Source organism: Akebia trifoliata, chromosome 4 (assembly GCF_017979445.1).
Source record: "Akebia trifoliata isolate Shusen 1 chromosome 4, ASM1797944v1, whole genome shotgun sequence".
Lineage (NCBI taxonomy): Eukaryota > Viridiplantae > Streptophyta > Magnoliopsida > Ranunculales > Lardizabalaceae > Akebia > Akebia trifoliata.
Window position 1 is genome coordinate 1347330 of NC_141378.1, and position 15403 is coordinate 1362732.

Genomic DNA, 15403 nt, shown 5'->3' on the forward strand with positions numbered 1-15403 from the left:
AGATTGATGTTTTCTGAGTTATGTAAATTTGATAGGCTCCGTTAACTCCTTATGCTCAACCTTCCTATTTAGCATATTTTTCTTCATTTATACACTTGGTTTGGGAAAAATGAAAGGCTTGGCAATGTTTCTTAGGGTGAAACTAGACTGGACACTTTTGGGTTTTAAGTAAATCTTTTAAACCTCCATTTAGTAGATGGAGGCTGAAATGAATTTGATTGAAAATAAAAATAAAAAAACTAAGAAAAATAAAAAAAATTCTTCATAGTAGTGATTATCTACTAAATTATTGAAAGCATTCTTAGAAAAGAGAGAATGATGTAGGTTAGGGATACAACTTGATTTGATTCAAACCATGAACGGAACCAAACCAAGAGCTTTGGATTGGTTTGGTTTATAATGAGCTTTGATTCGGTTTCGATTAACAATAGAGAACCGGCCAATTTAATTCAGTTCTTGATTCATGCCTTGTAAGAATCAAACTAAACCAAGTACCGAATAAATAAATATTATTAATCTATTTAATAAACTATACTCGTTTTTTATGGATAAATTAATTATTTTTTTATGGATAGAATAATGACTTTATTTAATTTATGAAAAAACTGTTCGACATTTTTTTTATTAAATGGATACATAAATAATTTTTTTTATTGATGGATACATTAATGACTCATTATATGAGATTTCATACTCATCTATTTATTTTTATTAAAAATATGTTGGTTCAATTAGGTTTTTAAGATATTGGGAATCCATAAAACTGAACCAAGCCGACTTTAAATCGGTTTGGTTCTACGGCAATTTGATTCGACTCTGGTTCAGTCGGTGGTTCTAAGGCTATCATGGTCACAAAATTTGTGGAATTTTGGAGAATATTCTGTAAAAAGCCAAAAATGGATTCTGCTGAAAAAATTGGCGCTTGGTCGCAAAATAAAGTGTTTTTTTATCCAAAAATCTCCAAATTTTGAAATTATTAATCACTGGTTATTTAATTGCTGATTTTCTTTTTTCTACAAAAAAATTGGTCGGTAATCCTCTTTTGATGTTTCCCTGGTTGCAGTCAAACACCACCAAACATTTTCTCAGAAAAACCATTTACATGGAACATTAACTGAGAAATTGATTGTTCCAAGAAAAAATTTTCTTTGCAATCATACACCCTCATCATTGAACTTCACTACATCTCACATTCTTAAATGTCTTACTTGAAAACAAATAGCAAAATTTCTCAATAAATTTCAAGAAATTGATCTTACCAGGTATTGCAACAAAATTCTTGATAGCTGTTACTGAGGTGCCTCATACATGTACAATAGACTTGGGTTTTAGGTCAAAAAATGGATCTGAAAAAATACAACATATAAGAATACATTGGACTCAACGTCCCATTAAGTGAACGAAAAAAGAAAACCAAAGAACCAAACAGGAAAATCAATATGAATTTGATGCACAGATCTTATAGCTATAACTATCGCCGAACACTTTACCAGCTTAAACTCTTCCTTCCCATGAAGCTGGAAGAACGAAATCTTTGTGCGCTTCAATCTAATTTACACCCATCATGAACATTTTTACAAGAGCTTCTGATGCTGATTGTGCCCTCTCGGGCCATCACCACACCAAGCTTAGGCAATATGTATCCTGAAATGCTTAATGTGAGAGCATCATTGTCATCATCAAAGTCAGATCAATCAAAATCGTATAGTCATCAATGAAGCCACCGATCGACCATCTTTTCACATGAGTGGGAGGTAGGTTCCACCGTGTCCTTTCCTCAGGACAAGCGGCCCAGCAGTGTCCGGCACCCTATCCAATGCCTTCATGCATGTTTCTATAATGTCGCCAAATCCAGTTGCGACTGTTGCCAATTGCACTCGCAACCTTAGATCCCTTGTCCTCTTCAAGAGACACCTAAATGACCTTCCCAAGTGCTTCAACCATTCTGCGGGTAGTCCCCCTGGTGACAGCCACACAGAAAAGTGTGATTGATCCCCTCTCGCTGCTACCTCAGACCTATAAAACCTTGCAAGCTCTGCAAGCATTGATGGCTGGAGTGGAAGCACAGCTACAAACTCGGCCACAAACTGTTCAGTGAGTTCTGGCTTGAGCATCTGATTCCATAACACCAGGGCCCACTCACTTGGCTGGTTGAGACTGTAGGCCTCCGCGACAATGAGCGCTTCTTGGAAACGAGACTGCTCGACAAGGGCACGTCGTGCATTGGTCTCAGATAGGTTAAGCCAGTCAAAGTCAGGCATGCGGATCTGTAGGGAGAGGAGTGATGCCTGAGCACATGCACGGCGTGTCATGTTGCCAGCATCAATGGTGGAATGAACTTCTGCAGCCTCAATGAAGTAGCGCATGGACTCCAGGAGATCTTCATTTTGCTCTCTGTCGTAGCGGAGAAACCATTGCTGCCTGGACAGCATGGCTCGTGACTCGAGCAGCGAAGCAGTTTCATGCTTCATGTCGAAGTGATTGTAGACCTGCATGAACAAAAGGGAAAGAATTAGCAATTCAATTGTTTCCATCAAGACTACTGCTCAATTAACATATAAATGGGGCAAGAAAAATTGAGGTGGAACCATATATATTACAAAAAATGTGCACAAATATATCCCTTCAATCAATAGTTTGGTAATCAGCATTTTGTCACCTTGACAAAACAAATATGAATTGAAGATTTTACATGGGAAAAAAAGGCTTTTCCCCATAATGAAACATTACACAGTCCAACAAAATAATCATCTAGCACCAATGCAATATTTTCAGAACAGCCAGGTTCCTACACTTATCACTCGGCGAACAAAACTCTTTCAATGATTCAGCCAAAAGTAAATACTATGAAGAGCTTGACAATGATGACTGTAATTGCATTACAAACTTGGCAAATCATGCTTACCTATATTAGAGAGATATAAAACCAGAAGGTCGCTCATCATCATCAAAGCCGTAAATTTGGGTGGGGTGCAACATGAGGAGTTCCAGGTCACCCACCCACCTAGGACTACTCTAGCACAAGCATTAGTTCCAAAGTACCAAGTAAAAGTGTGGTTTTCTAGAATTTCCATAATTGTTCAATACGTTATCTACTTTAATAAGGTTAAAATATCAGAACGGGCTGGTTTTTTATGAGAATAGTCTCCTCACCATGGAGATGATCACCATAAAAAGCAGACCTTTCTGAACCTATGAACCGTTGGCTCGAAATTTATGTTGGAATGGATGGTTAAAATGTTTCAACATCTAAATCATTTTTGATAGGCTTAGTATTTTCAAACAACTGATTGTTCCTGTTGAGGATGATCTCCAAGATGGAGATCCTAAGCAACAATTATACCCCGACCCACCTTTATGTGTCCTACAGCCGAACGCAAATAATCATAAATAAAAACTATGTACAAATAAATGTATGCCCAAAAGTACGTAAACAAGATCCATATATTAAAGTTGAGAGGCTTGGGAGAATACAGATACAAACCATGGCAAATGCATCCAGATCGTGAGGGTTAAAATATTTCAGCGAAGTGAGAACAGTCATTCGAAATCCGACATTCTCGGTTGTGCCTGTGGTTGTATCTGCAGCCGAATACTTCTGAAGAAGAAGCTCTAATTGACCATTTTCCACAAGAATTCCAAGAATGAAATTCAGGGCATGGAAGTTGCTCACTCCAGTAACCAGGCGGGCCAAACATGAAAAATCTCCTTCAGATACATAAGATTCTACCCTGGTTGCTGCAAGAGCTACAAGAACATCTACTCCATCGAGACAGGCAGAAGACTTGTAGAAGTGGTGAGACAAAATGAGAAGTTCGACCTGAAACATCACTTTCAAATCATGGTAAGAGAAGGTATAACTTTTATTTCGACTATCCTTGAGACTACAAGAAGGAAAATTTTGCATGGTTACTGTCATATTCCACAGAAAATGAAAATACTCCATACATAGCAAATCCTCTTTCCTCGTCTTTGTATATGTATCTATTATTAGACACTAATACGACCATGTCAGTTATCAGAAGAAAAAAGAATGTTAGACCTTCCATAGAAAATGAAAAAAGAATTTCTAACAGTGTCATACATAAGACTACTGTATAAGCAAATGAAAAAAAGAATTCATAATAGTGCCATACATAAGACTACTGTAAAAACAAACTCCACAACGAGAGTTTATTTAAAAAGAACACAACATATCACTGGGGGAGATTTTTTTTATCAGACCAAGAGGATGTCTAATACACTCCATATGCTTCTCTATACATTGGAACAAATGGATGTAATTCTAATTTCAAAGATATTTGTATAGTTTGGAAATCGGGCACTTGATTTCATTTGACAATATAATTGTTGTTCATCAAATAATCAATATTGATACCATTATCTATACTTTATAAACAACATAAAATAGGATAACATGAATGGATGAAAAAGCGAAAAGTTTCATCTCCTTGGAAAATGACACGATCCCAATACCAAATGCCAATAGAAATAGAAGATTTTCTCAATTACTTGTTTATCCTTCGGTGATGATGATTATGGACCGTTGTTTATCCAAGATGGAGTTTATTATCATGATAACTTAATATCTTTATTAGATCTATTATTCATGTGCTATATTTTATGAAAGAATGAAAAAAAAAAAAAAAAAATTGAATGAATAAACTGTGAATTTCTCTAAAACAAGCAATATGATGAGCACATCTATATTCCTAGAGAAATTTGTGTTAAAATGGTTCATCATATCAAAAGTTGGTTAGAGAGTGGACCATTATTGTAGTCACATTTCAAGGATTTGAGTGAAGAATGAGATGCTTCAGTAAGGGGAAATATAGATAGACACTCTGCATATAGGGTCTTCTCTCCCCTAAATTTTTTTCTAGATTTGCATTACTAAAAATATACACAAACCGAAATGGAGTAGGCCTCTCCATGGCATCAGGTTAACCATTCATGAAGGGGGAATTGTGCCAATTTAGCAACTGCCCCTAGGAATAGTTGGGATGAATGAACAATTTAAATAATTTGGGAGAGATAAAGTGAGTTTTTAGTTACAATAGGTATGCACCAGGGGGAAGGCGCCACTTAGCCAAGTTGGTAAAGGCTTGAGAAGATTTTATCCAATGATCTAGGTTCAAATCCCGTCAAACCCACCTTCACCTCCGTTAACCACTAACCCTATGCTTGCCTAGGAAAAAAAAATAGGTACACATCAGGGGGGTTAGGCTAGACTTCATATCTTCTCTTCCATTAATTACACATGGTTATAGTTTTGAATAAGATGGTTTGACCTCGTACATTGAAGAACAAATTTGGCACCAGTGCGAAGGCACGATTTGATGCAGGTTGAAGGTTTTAAAAGGATCAGACATAGGGAAAAAATGATGCAGTGGATATACAAAATCAAACCGAAAGACATGACAAGTTTCCCAGCGCAACATTTGGTATAAAGCACTGTAGATTATGATGACATCATACAGTTGATCAATACTTGCAGTAACTAGTCAAAGGTAACAAAAAAGAAGAAAAAATTAGATGAAAAAGACAAATAAATATAAATAAGACAGCATCATATCTATCACAGTTTCAAGCTCTTAATTGCAAAGAAAGAATTAATACCTCGCATGCATGTGGTATTTCTTGTCCAGTAATAACTAAACGCATCAGTGCATGGCCAATTTCTGGTTCTGAAGGACATAGTTCTGCCCACTTCAAGAAGTCAGAAATTCTCCACAAAAGAGGAGCAGGTCCTTCCTCCTTTTGGGAATCCATATATCCTCCACGATGTGCAGCCAATAGACCCTGGCCAAAAGCACAAAAGTAAAAGCTACAACATATATATTTAAGCATCAGCCCCATAGATAATCCTACAATCATTTATGGGGTGGGCAATCAATGCTGTAACATCTCTAAACATGGGTATGATGAGATGGAATGAGATAAGTAAGCTATGTACGTTCTCTGCCCGAGTGACCGAATGCCTTATTGGAAAATATATATATCATTCCAATTACGTAATAGGAACTTGATTCACCTGGCAATGGTCGGTGTAAATGAAGAAAGAGAAGTTACCTTCAGAAAAGATTCTGCAAGAATTTGAGCAATACTAGCTGGTGGCATGGGATGAGTTTGCACTAGGAGCTTCGCTTCCTCGAGCGAATCTTGCGCCTTAAGAGAAAGCAGCTGTAGCAATTCAAGTGGCTGTTTTCCAAATGCTTCAGAAAATGAAAGACCCAAGACATTGGCGGCTTTCACAACAACTACTATTCTTTTACACAATCCTCTCCCACAATCTTTGGTACATGAGTTTGCTAAACCATCCAAGACCTGCAATTGTGTGACAAATATGTGATACTACTACACTAATTTAAATAATTTGGAAAAGTTCCATAATCTTGTCACCATCTATCAAGTGAGAAAGAAGGAAAATTTTCAAGGCAATTTAATGCGTGTTAAGTCGCGTCTTGCCTGCTTAACATGACCAATAGACATTCTGTTATATTGTATCTCAAATCAGTAGGACCAAGAGAGGGAATGTGTAGTAGAACTTTAGAAATGACAAACAGAGATGAAATGCCAGTAAAAATCAATGGTCCAAAAAATACCCCAAAGGGACAATTTCATTTTGGTTATCATCCATAGACCAAAAGGATGGAGTACTGAGAAGAATGTTGTCGATGTAATTAGAGCAGAATGGTTAAACTGGAGGGATGATTCTTAAGTGCTATGCTGACCAAAGCATTCCCAATCAAGTTACAAGATAATTTTACAAGACAGCAGTACGATCAGCTATGGTTTATGGAGCTAAATGTTGGGTAATGGACAAACATGTTTCACTGATTAAGCATAGCAAAGATGAGGATGCTGAAATGGATGAGTAGAAATACTAACAGAGATCAAACTAGAAAAGAATGCATTGGTTATAAGTGTAGAATTAGCTCCAATAGGTGATAAACTGAGGGAAAGTTGGTTGAGATGGTTTAGTCATTTGCAACAAAAACCGATAACAACTCTGGTCAAAAGGAACATGCAAGTAGAAGATTCTATGATAGCAAGAGGAAGACCAAAAAAGATGAATAGTGGTAGTGAGAGAAGATATGAATACACTGGAATTATTCTAAGAAATAGCATTCATCAAAATTAAATGGAGGTAATGAGATAAATTCAGCCAACCCCAAAAATTTCTGGGATAAGACTTTGATGATGATGAAAAAATAATACTCCTTGGACACGTTTAGAAGATTGCATGCAATGAACAGTAAAGAGATATGACCAAAACCTGCAGAGGGTCGTGGTTGTCAATCGATATATCACAAGACTGAACAACAGAAAGGGCTTCTGCATCTAGCATTGACACAGACACTTCACTACAACTAGGATTCGAAATATCTGCAACCTTTAAAGCAGCGTCAACAACTAAAAATTCGAAAGGCACATGTTCTGGAGAGAGCTTTTGTTGAAGTTGCCGGGCAGCAGTTACTTGTCCAAACTCCAAGAGAGAAAGCACAGCCCTTTCCAACTCTTCAGGTCCAACTCTTTCCTCCCACCTTGAGACAGATGCTTCTATTCTTACATTTTCCTCTTGCAGCTGCAAGTTTCTAGATGATTCAATGTTATTGTTCTTGAAATTGAAAGGAAACCCAGAACCATCATCAAGGTCATTATTTTTGTCTAAAGCATCCACTAGTGGTCTTCTCGACGGAAGATAGCTTTTTGTTTTACGCTTTGTCTTTGTACTGCCTCCTGTTGTAGCTGGAGGGCTAGCATCCGAAGCTTGTGGATAACGAGAAGTACTCTCCCTCATATCATTTCTCTCCGTAGCTCTACTCCTCGTCGTATTTAAATGATTATCCATCTTTGTGATGATACTTGCAGTCCATTCTATGATACTGGAGCTATTTCCACTCATTAGGTTCAGGACAGGAGAGTGTAAAGAGAAGTCCCCTTCATTCTTCACCTGAGCTTCTGATTCTACTGCCAAGAGCCACACTCTGGTCTCAATTTCCCGCAGAAGATGCAAAGGATAAAGTCTGGAAAATTTTGACAAATAGTTTAGATAACTAAGTAAAACATGTGATACAAAGCTACTCAGAAATGAGAAATCACTTACGGATTGGACTGGGTTATGGTTCCACTTAACCATTGTAAGGAAAGTAAAAGCAATTCATGAACTTCTCTTATTGGAACGTCTTTCTCCACAGCTTCTGCATGCTTGAGGAAAAATAATCCTGCCTGTCGGCAATGTAGCAGCAAAAATTATAAAAGGAAATACAAGTAGGAAGAAGGCTAGAAAAAATGAAGGAAATGCGAGCAAATGAGTAGGACAATAATTCGTAGTCAACTTTGTTTCCATATGAGTCACTAATAGAGTGAGTATTACCTGCAATGCAGGAAAGGAATATCTGAGGAACAGAGTCTGACAATGTCCCCATAAAGCAGCTCTCTCTTCAGGGACATCCCATAGGAACTCCTTCCACTCTGCTACCATGGATTCAGCCTGCAAGAAATACAGAACAAGAGTTTCAGAAGAAATATATATCATAAAAAAAAAATTGAGGAATTGCATACCAAATTCCTTGAATCTAGAATATATCGCTATTTTTGGCAATAAAAATGCAAGTGTATGTATTACACATTGCATGATACATGCTGTCAGAGACAGACTGTGCTTGGATCTCATCCACACAAAAAAGTTCAGTATGTTTATCACACATTCTATCTGATTAACATGCCTGACCTATGTCGATTCCTATTGGATTAATTGGTTGAACATATCAAGATGCGTCATTACAGTAATCAATGACGATTTATAAGTTGAAAGATGGGAATTGATATGTTTAATAGGTTTATACAAAAGGCTATCAATCCTAGTTGAACATTTCAAGGCCCAGAATGATTTGTACAGGTAAAAGATGGCATATTAAGTAAATAACCATCAAATAATGATCTGGAATTTTTTTCCGGAAAATTTTCATTTTTAAAATTAAAAAAAAGGTTAAATTCCATCACGACTTTATGAAATATTGATAACCAACGCCGGATGCTATAACTGATATCAATTTCTGTGGCTTGAAAGAGCCCCCGCTTCACAAGAATTCATGTCTTCTGGAGATGTGAATATCCTGCAGAAGCTATGTGCTTCTTGCTTCAGATGCCATTCAGGGAATTGCTTCCTCAAAATCTGATAGATAGCATGCCTCTCTCGATTCATTAACTTTTCTATAGTTTTTGAAAGTTTGAGCAGGGAAGCTCAATTGGGTAATATAAAGATTCTAAACTTGAACATTGAAAATAGACTGGGAAGATTGGTGGTGTGGGAATGGACCACTTTTGGAGCAATTTTCGGACCTTTTCAATTTGTCTATGAAGAAAGACCAAGTAATTTCTCTATTTAGAACCAGGGGGGAAGGGGAAACTAATTGGGATTTCAGGTTTAGGAGGGGCGTTTAATGATTGGGAGCTGGAGAGTTTGGGGGGTTTGATACATTTGGTGGAAAATATTCAAATGGATGTTGGAATGGAGGATTGAAGAATGTGGGGTGGTGCGACGAATGGTCGTTTTTCTGTGAAATCAATGTATCATGCTCTCTCTCTCCAAGATGTTCTATGAACTTCCCCCATGTGATTGTTTGTGGTGGGAAGGTGCCCTAAAAAATTTCGGCTTTTATTTGGCTAGTGGCTTTGGGGAGGTTGCCATCTTTAGATCAATTAATCAGACAAGGTTTCATTTCTCCAGATCAATGTTGTCCATGTAGATCTTGTGAAGAAACATCAAATCACTTCTTCCTTCATTGCCGGGTTGCCCATCAGATTCGGTCACATTTCTTGTCTCTTTTTGGATTCATGGGTTGTTTGCCACTTTCGGTAAAGTCATCGTTCGAGATATGGCTGGCTTGGGGAGGCTCCTTCTCCCTATCCAAGAGGATTCTTTGGTGCTTGACCCCCTTTGCAATCTGTTGGGGTATTTGGAAAGAACGTAATCTTCATATTTTTTTGGGAAAGGAGTCCAACAGTCATGATTTGATCTTATCTATTTTGGCCTTCTAGTTTTCTTGGAGAAAACTATTTAAAGAGTTCAAAGTGATCTTCTTTGAAGACTTTATTGTTAATTGGGATAGGGTTTGTGGGTTGACGTTGGGGTAGCTTTGTTGGGGTTTCTTTTCTTGCTTTTTCAATTTCTTGTTCTTTGTTTTCTTGTTGTTATGAGTTGGTCCCCTTTTTTCAATAAATTCATCCAAGTATTTTCTCTTTGGATGGGATTTGGTTTGTAAAGGAAGCAGTTGGCCCTAGGTATTATGTTCTCCCCTTGGAGGTCATCACGTCCTCCTCCCTATAAAAAAAAAGTTGCAATTATCGGAGAAAAAAAAAAGCATGTATGCTTCCACTTCTTCATGGAAAGATCTTCTTATAATATTCATAAATTTCTTAGAAAATGTCCATTCTTTAGTTTGTGGAGAAAGAGTTGTAAGACATTTAACCAATCGTTAACGCATAAATACCTGTGTCTCAGTAACATGGTGAACAGCCATTTTCCAACGTGTATCGCTGGCTTCCAGCTTCTTGGCCCAAGTACGTGCTTGCTCCCAATTTCCATTATTTTCCAACGCAGTCAGAAGTGAAGCATCATCTAGGATTTCATTCCCAAGGTATAGATCGTCATCTTTTCGCAGTGAAGGCTCAGCTAAATCAATTTTCCAATAAAGCCTCCGAAAGTATGCTGCAGCAGAGCCTCCGTCTCCAAAATCAGTTGCAGACAAAAGTTTCAGTAAGCACCTTTTTTCATATGCAGATGGGCATGTTGAAAGCATTGCATCAGCAGCTCTTACAGCACTAGAGCTTATCCATGATGTTCCAATCAGCCCTTCCCTTCCTATATTTGTCTTTACAAGGAAAGACTCTTCCTTGATTCTAGCAGAAAAAGATGCCAGATGTGCTGAAGATTCAGAGACTCGCATTTGTGAAAATGCCTAAAACCAACATTTAAAAAATAATCAAAAATTTAACTTTAAAAAAAGGAGGGAGGGGGGAGGAATTACAACAAGAAAAACAACAATCACCTAAATTTTGAGCAATTACATCGCTGTTTTTTTTTTTTTAATGATAATTCAAATTTCAAAGAATGAACAAAAATTAGGATTACATAGATCGTTGATCTATAAAGCTTATTTACAAACCTGAAGAGCACGGATAAAAGGTAAAAGAGAGCATGACGGAAGAAACATTTCAAAAGCCCTCAGCAAAGGAAGAAAGAGACGTTGTTCACAAAGCACTCCAACCATCTTTGACAGAGAATCAAGCCCCTCATCAGCATCAATTAAAACTTTGACTTCTTCATCAGTTTGCTTTCCTTTATCTTCAGCCGTAATGTCATCAGCAACTGAGAGTCTGACGACACCAGAAGTATTAGAAACATTAGATGGCGTAGCAGCTGAGGGATCTCCGAATGTGGGCTGTACGAGACGTCTTCGTTTTGTATTTCTTCTGTTGTAACGAAATGTTAGGGCTCTACTACAAGAGGGCAGTGAATTGGTAGCTTCTACAGCCGCTCCAACATTACTTGCTATTTGCGAGGCAATGTCATTCACTTTGATGGATGATGTTTCCCTGTAGAGAATATCCACAATGAGATCTACACCCTAAAGAATACATAAACAAAACTGCAAAGAACCATCTAAACTATAGGAGGTAAAATTCCATGCAAGATGATCAGATCCAGTGCAATCAATAGAAACAACAAAGGAAACATTATGGGGGTGTTTGATTCGGATTGTATAACTTGATTCTGATTGTGGATTGTCAAAATCAGATTATAGAAACTGATTTCCAAAATCCAAAAGCTCATTTGGCTAACACTGTTTCTGAAAACTGATCTTGTGGAAAAAAAAATACCCAAATGCAAATCTTGAGATTGAAAATGAGAGTAAAATATTTGTCCTAGAGATTGAAGATAATGAATTTTTGAGAGATAAATCAAATATTTTTGGAAAGAGGTCGAAAAAGACAGCATTTAGGTCATTTTTTATTAGTTTTCAAGAGAATTATACGTTTAAGAGGATGTTAAGACTTAAGATTACCCAAAGAGTTATGATGGTTTTGTATTTTTATATTAAAAACTATTATTTTTATTTTTATTTCTTTTATTTTTTTATTTTTGATAAGTATAATTGTATTAAGAAAAGAAGGAAATTATTATTATTATTACAAGATGTATTTGAAGATCATCATAAGTGGATAATGCGTGAGAAGCAGGAGAAACAACCTAAGAACTGTTTATTCTCCATATTTTTGGTTTCTGATTATGAAAAAATCAAGTTGATAATCTGAACCAAACGATGCATCAGATTCTAGAATCTGATTATGAGTCATAATCAGATTCTAGAATCCGAACCAACCCCCCTATGATTCAGGTTTTTGGATTTAGTAAGTCAAGACACCGATCATAGCCAACCACCCAACACAATAATGAACTTCACAAGTACATGGAAAAATTGTTACTAACCTTGCAGCTGTAATCTCCAGCCAAACTGTTAAACAAGATAAAGAAGATACATCTGGAAAGCATGATGCAATCATTGCCAAAAGCGACCAGCGCAGGTCTTTGGCTCTTACTAGAAGAGCCTCTCCAGGATTTTTCTGTTTCTCACACTCCGCAAGAAGCCCAAAAAGTTCCACAGGGATCATGACATTATTTTCAGTTGAGTCCATTTCGTTACTTTTTCCTATAGGAGATGAATTTAATGAAGAGCTAGCTTTCCTTCTTGTTGAATACATACTTCTCAGAACAGTTAATATGTGGATCTTTAGTCGTGCATCACTAAACTCCTTAGATGCCTAAAACATGACAAACAAATTAGAACAGAAAAGTGATTAATTTTTTGGGTGAGAAGGAAGAAAGTTTTTTCTCATCATTGTAATCAACTGTATCTTATCTCAACAATTTGGGGTTGGAAACATTAGTCCTATTCTGGAATTCAATTCTATTTAGAGCTGTATCTTCTACCAAAGGAAAATTCTTGGTTCTTTTATCCCAATAAATTCAAGAAAACTGTCTCATTAGGTTCCATGGAAATCAAACTTACTACTTGGATGATCACGTCAAATGGGTATCCCCCAACTTGAGCTTCGGTCAGAAACCCAACCTAAAAACAAAATGTCACCTTGATGATTAGAACTCAGGAAACAGCAGAAGTAATTTCATTAGGCAAAATCTAAAGAGTAACGAAAAAAGAAGTACCCAATCATTGTCTTTCGCAAGTATGGCTAGATATTTTGTGCTTAAGGGCATCTGATGCATCTGACAAAAAGATGTAACCAAACTCCAGCGCTGACTTGTGGCTTTTTGTTGAGACCTGATCTCAGTTCCATCGCAGCTGCCACTTAAAAGCCATGATCCACAGGTCTTCCCCTCAACCATGAATGGCAAACTGGCTTTCTCCAAATGCTGTAGAACAGCCACGAGAGCTCGTGAAGGTCGTTCATTGGTGCAAACTCTATTAGGAGTTTCCTTTTGTACAGTTACACTAGCATTAACATGGTGCAGATAATCATCTGCCAATGCTCGAGCGAGGGGGACAGTAATATCACCTTCATGAGGTACTGCATGAAATGCAGACCCCCTTGGTGAAAGATGCTTAAAATGCTCATTATATTCACTGGACTTGTAAAATGAAGAAATCCGTCTCAAGGCAGCAATGTCTACACGAAGCATGCTGGCAGATAAGCCACAAAGCTCCAAAAGGAAAGCACAGGAGGCAACCAATACAGAATCCTCAAAATGTACAATAGCGAGCGGCATGACCTGAATTGAATACATAATATTTATACCAAAATATTTCAGATCCACAGTTTGAACTCAGCTATGAACCTAGACTTTCATCAATCATAATTATCAGTGCATTATCCCAATTGCTTGATGTTGGCAACAATAATCCTGTTCCACTGTTCACTAACAAATCAGGAATTTTTTTTTATAGATATAGGGTTAGTGGATAGCAAATGAAGTTGGGTTCAAAGAGATTTGAACCTAGGACGAGGGAACAACACTCCACACATCTTACCACTTATCAATAAGAGGCATATATATTATCTTGTAAGTAGCAGACAATGCATCTAAAGTTATTAGTGATTTCACAACTGGTATCTCCATTAGTGAAAAATTAACATAACCTAGATTTTGCATGTTTTAATTGTTACATTAAATAGATTTCTCTACATGTTGGGTGTTTCAAAGTAACTTTATTTTTGGCTAACAAAGCAATTAAAAGCAACAAACTTGATCAGAATAACGTAAGCAAGACTAAATATCACTTGAATTACAAATTTAAACTGCAACAAGAAAATTTTCCATACAGATGAAAGAAGAGACTCTTCACTTTGAGTCACGGGTGCAAGGAGCATTTGCACATCTGATTGAATGTTTGTTTGTCCATGTAACGAAGCACCAGATTTTTTCTGATGGGTATTTCCAGATTTCAACTTTTGAACTCGTGCACCGAGAAGATGGTTGAAAGCTGCTAGTGCACGACCACGATGGAGATGATGCTCAACCCCAAATCCAGTCTCCTGTAAACAAATCAAACCCAGAGAGATAATAGCAGTATGTCATCTAGGATAGGAAAGGTATTAAATTTTGATTTTGATGTTTATCGGTCATCTTGGAAATGGAAATATCCGACCAATGTGGAAATCAATACAATTTTCAAGGAAATGATGGAAATATTATGAAATGATAGCAATGTCAAAGAAGTTCTCATTGAAAGTGTGGGCAATAATAAAACATGAATGAAAGCACACTCATAAGTCATCAAACTATAATAAACAGCTACCTATCAAAAATAAATAACCATATGAATTATAGAAATGAAGATTAGTAAAATTTCTCTACACGTTGGTATGAGGATCTAAGAGCCTGACACTTAAACAACTATATTCTTATTTGAAATAAAAATAATAATATCACATAACTGCAAATACTTTAATATGTATCACTTTCTGAGATGAATAAGTTATCATGAACTAATTATCAGATTATTATAATCTATAAAAAAAAAATTCTCACTTATCATACGTATTTTTTATTTTTTAAATATGTATGAATAAGTTAATATATCAAACTAATTAGAACATACACAATTGCATGTGTGTACCAAATGAATATTTCGATTGAAGTTTACTATTCATCGAAATATTTCCACCAAAATCTTGTATTTTTATCCCTAAAATTTGATTATTTCGGTCGAAATTCACTATTTACCAAAATATTTTGGTAAATGAATAGTGATTTCCATCGAAATATATACATAAAAAATTTGTCGGTCAAATTTCGTGAACCTTGTAGAAATGGAAATATGTCAAAATTTAATACTATGAGGATAGGTGACTCACATATGCACCTACAAAACTA

The 15403-nt window shown here is 36.6% G+C and overlaps 1 protein-coding gene across 3 annotated transcripts in view; it reads right to left on the bottom strand.

Annotated features, from left to right (window-relative positions):
- Positions 1-1208: 1208 nt before the first annotated feature.
- Positions 1209-15403, bottom strand: part of LOC147402788 (spatacsin carboxy-terminus protein) — a 36505-nt gene continuing 22310 nt past the window's right edge. For all 3 annotated transcript variants that reach the window (XM_086438138.1, XM_086438136.1, XM_086438137.1), the window contains 13 exons: positions 14350-14562; positions 13235-13798; positions 13080-13139; positions 12500-12831; positions 11175-11604; positions 10500-10967; positions 8381-8497; positions 8111-8232; positions 7280-8030; positions 6073-6327; positions 5620-5802; positions 3485-3820; positions 1209-2489 (listed from right to left, as the gene is read on the bottom strand). In XM_086438138.1, the coding sequence (XP_086294264.1) occupies positions 1740-2489; positions 3485-3820; positions 5620-5802; positions 6073-6327; positions 7280-8030; positions 8111-8232; positions 8381-8497; positions 10500-10967; positions 11175-11604; positions 12500-12831; positions 13080-13139; positions 13235-13798; positions 14350-14562 (4581 nt within the window). In that variant the 3' untranslated portion in view covers positions 1209-1739. The remainder of the gene's footprint in view (positions 2490-3484; positions 3821-5619; positions 5803-6072; positions 6328-7279; positions 8031-8110; positions 8233-8380; positions 8498-10499; positions 10968-11174; positions 11605-12499; positions 12832-13079; positions 13140-13234; positions 13799-14349; positions 14563-15403) is intronic.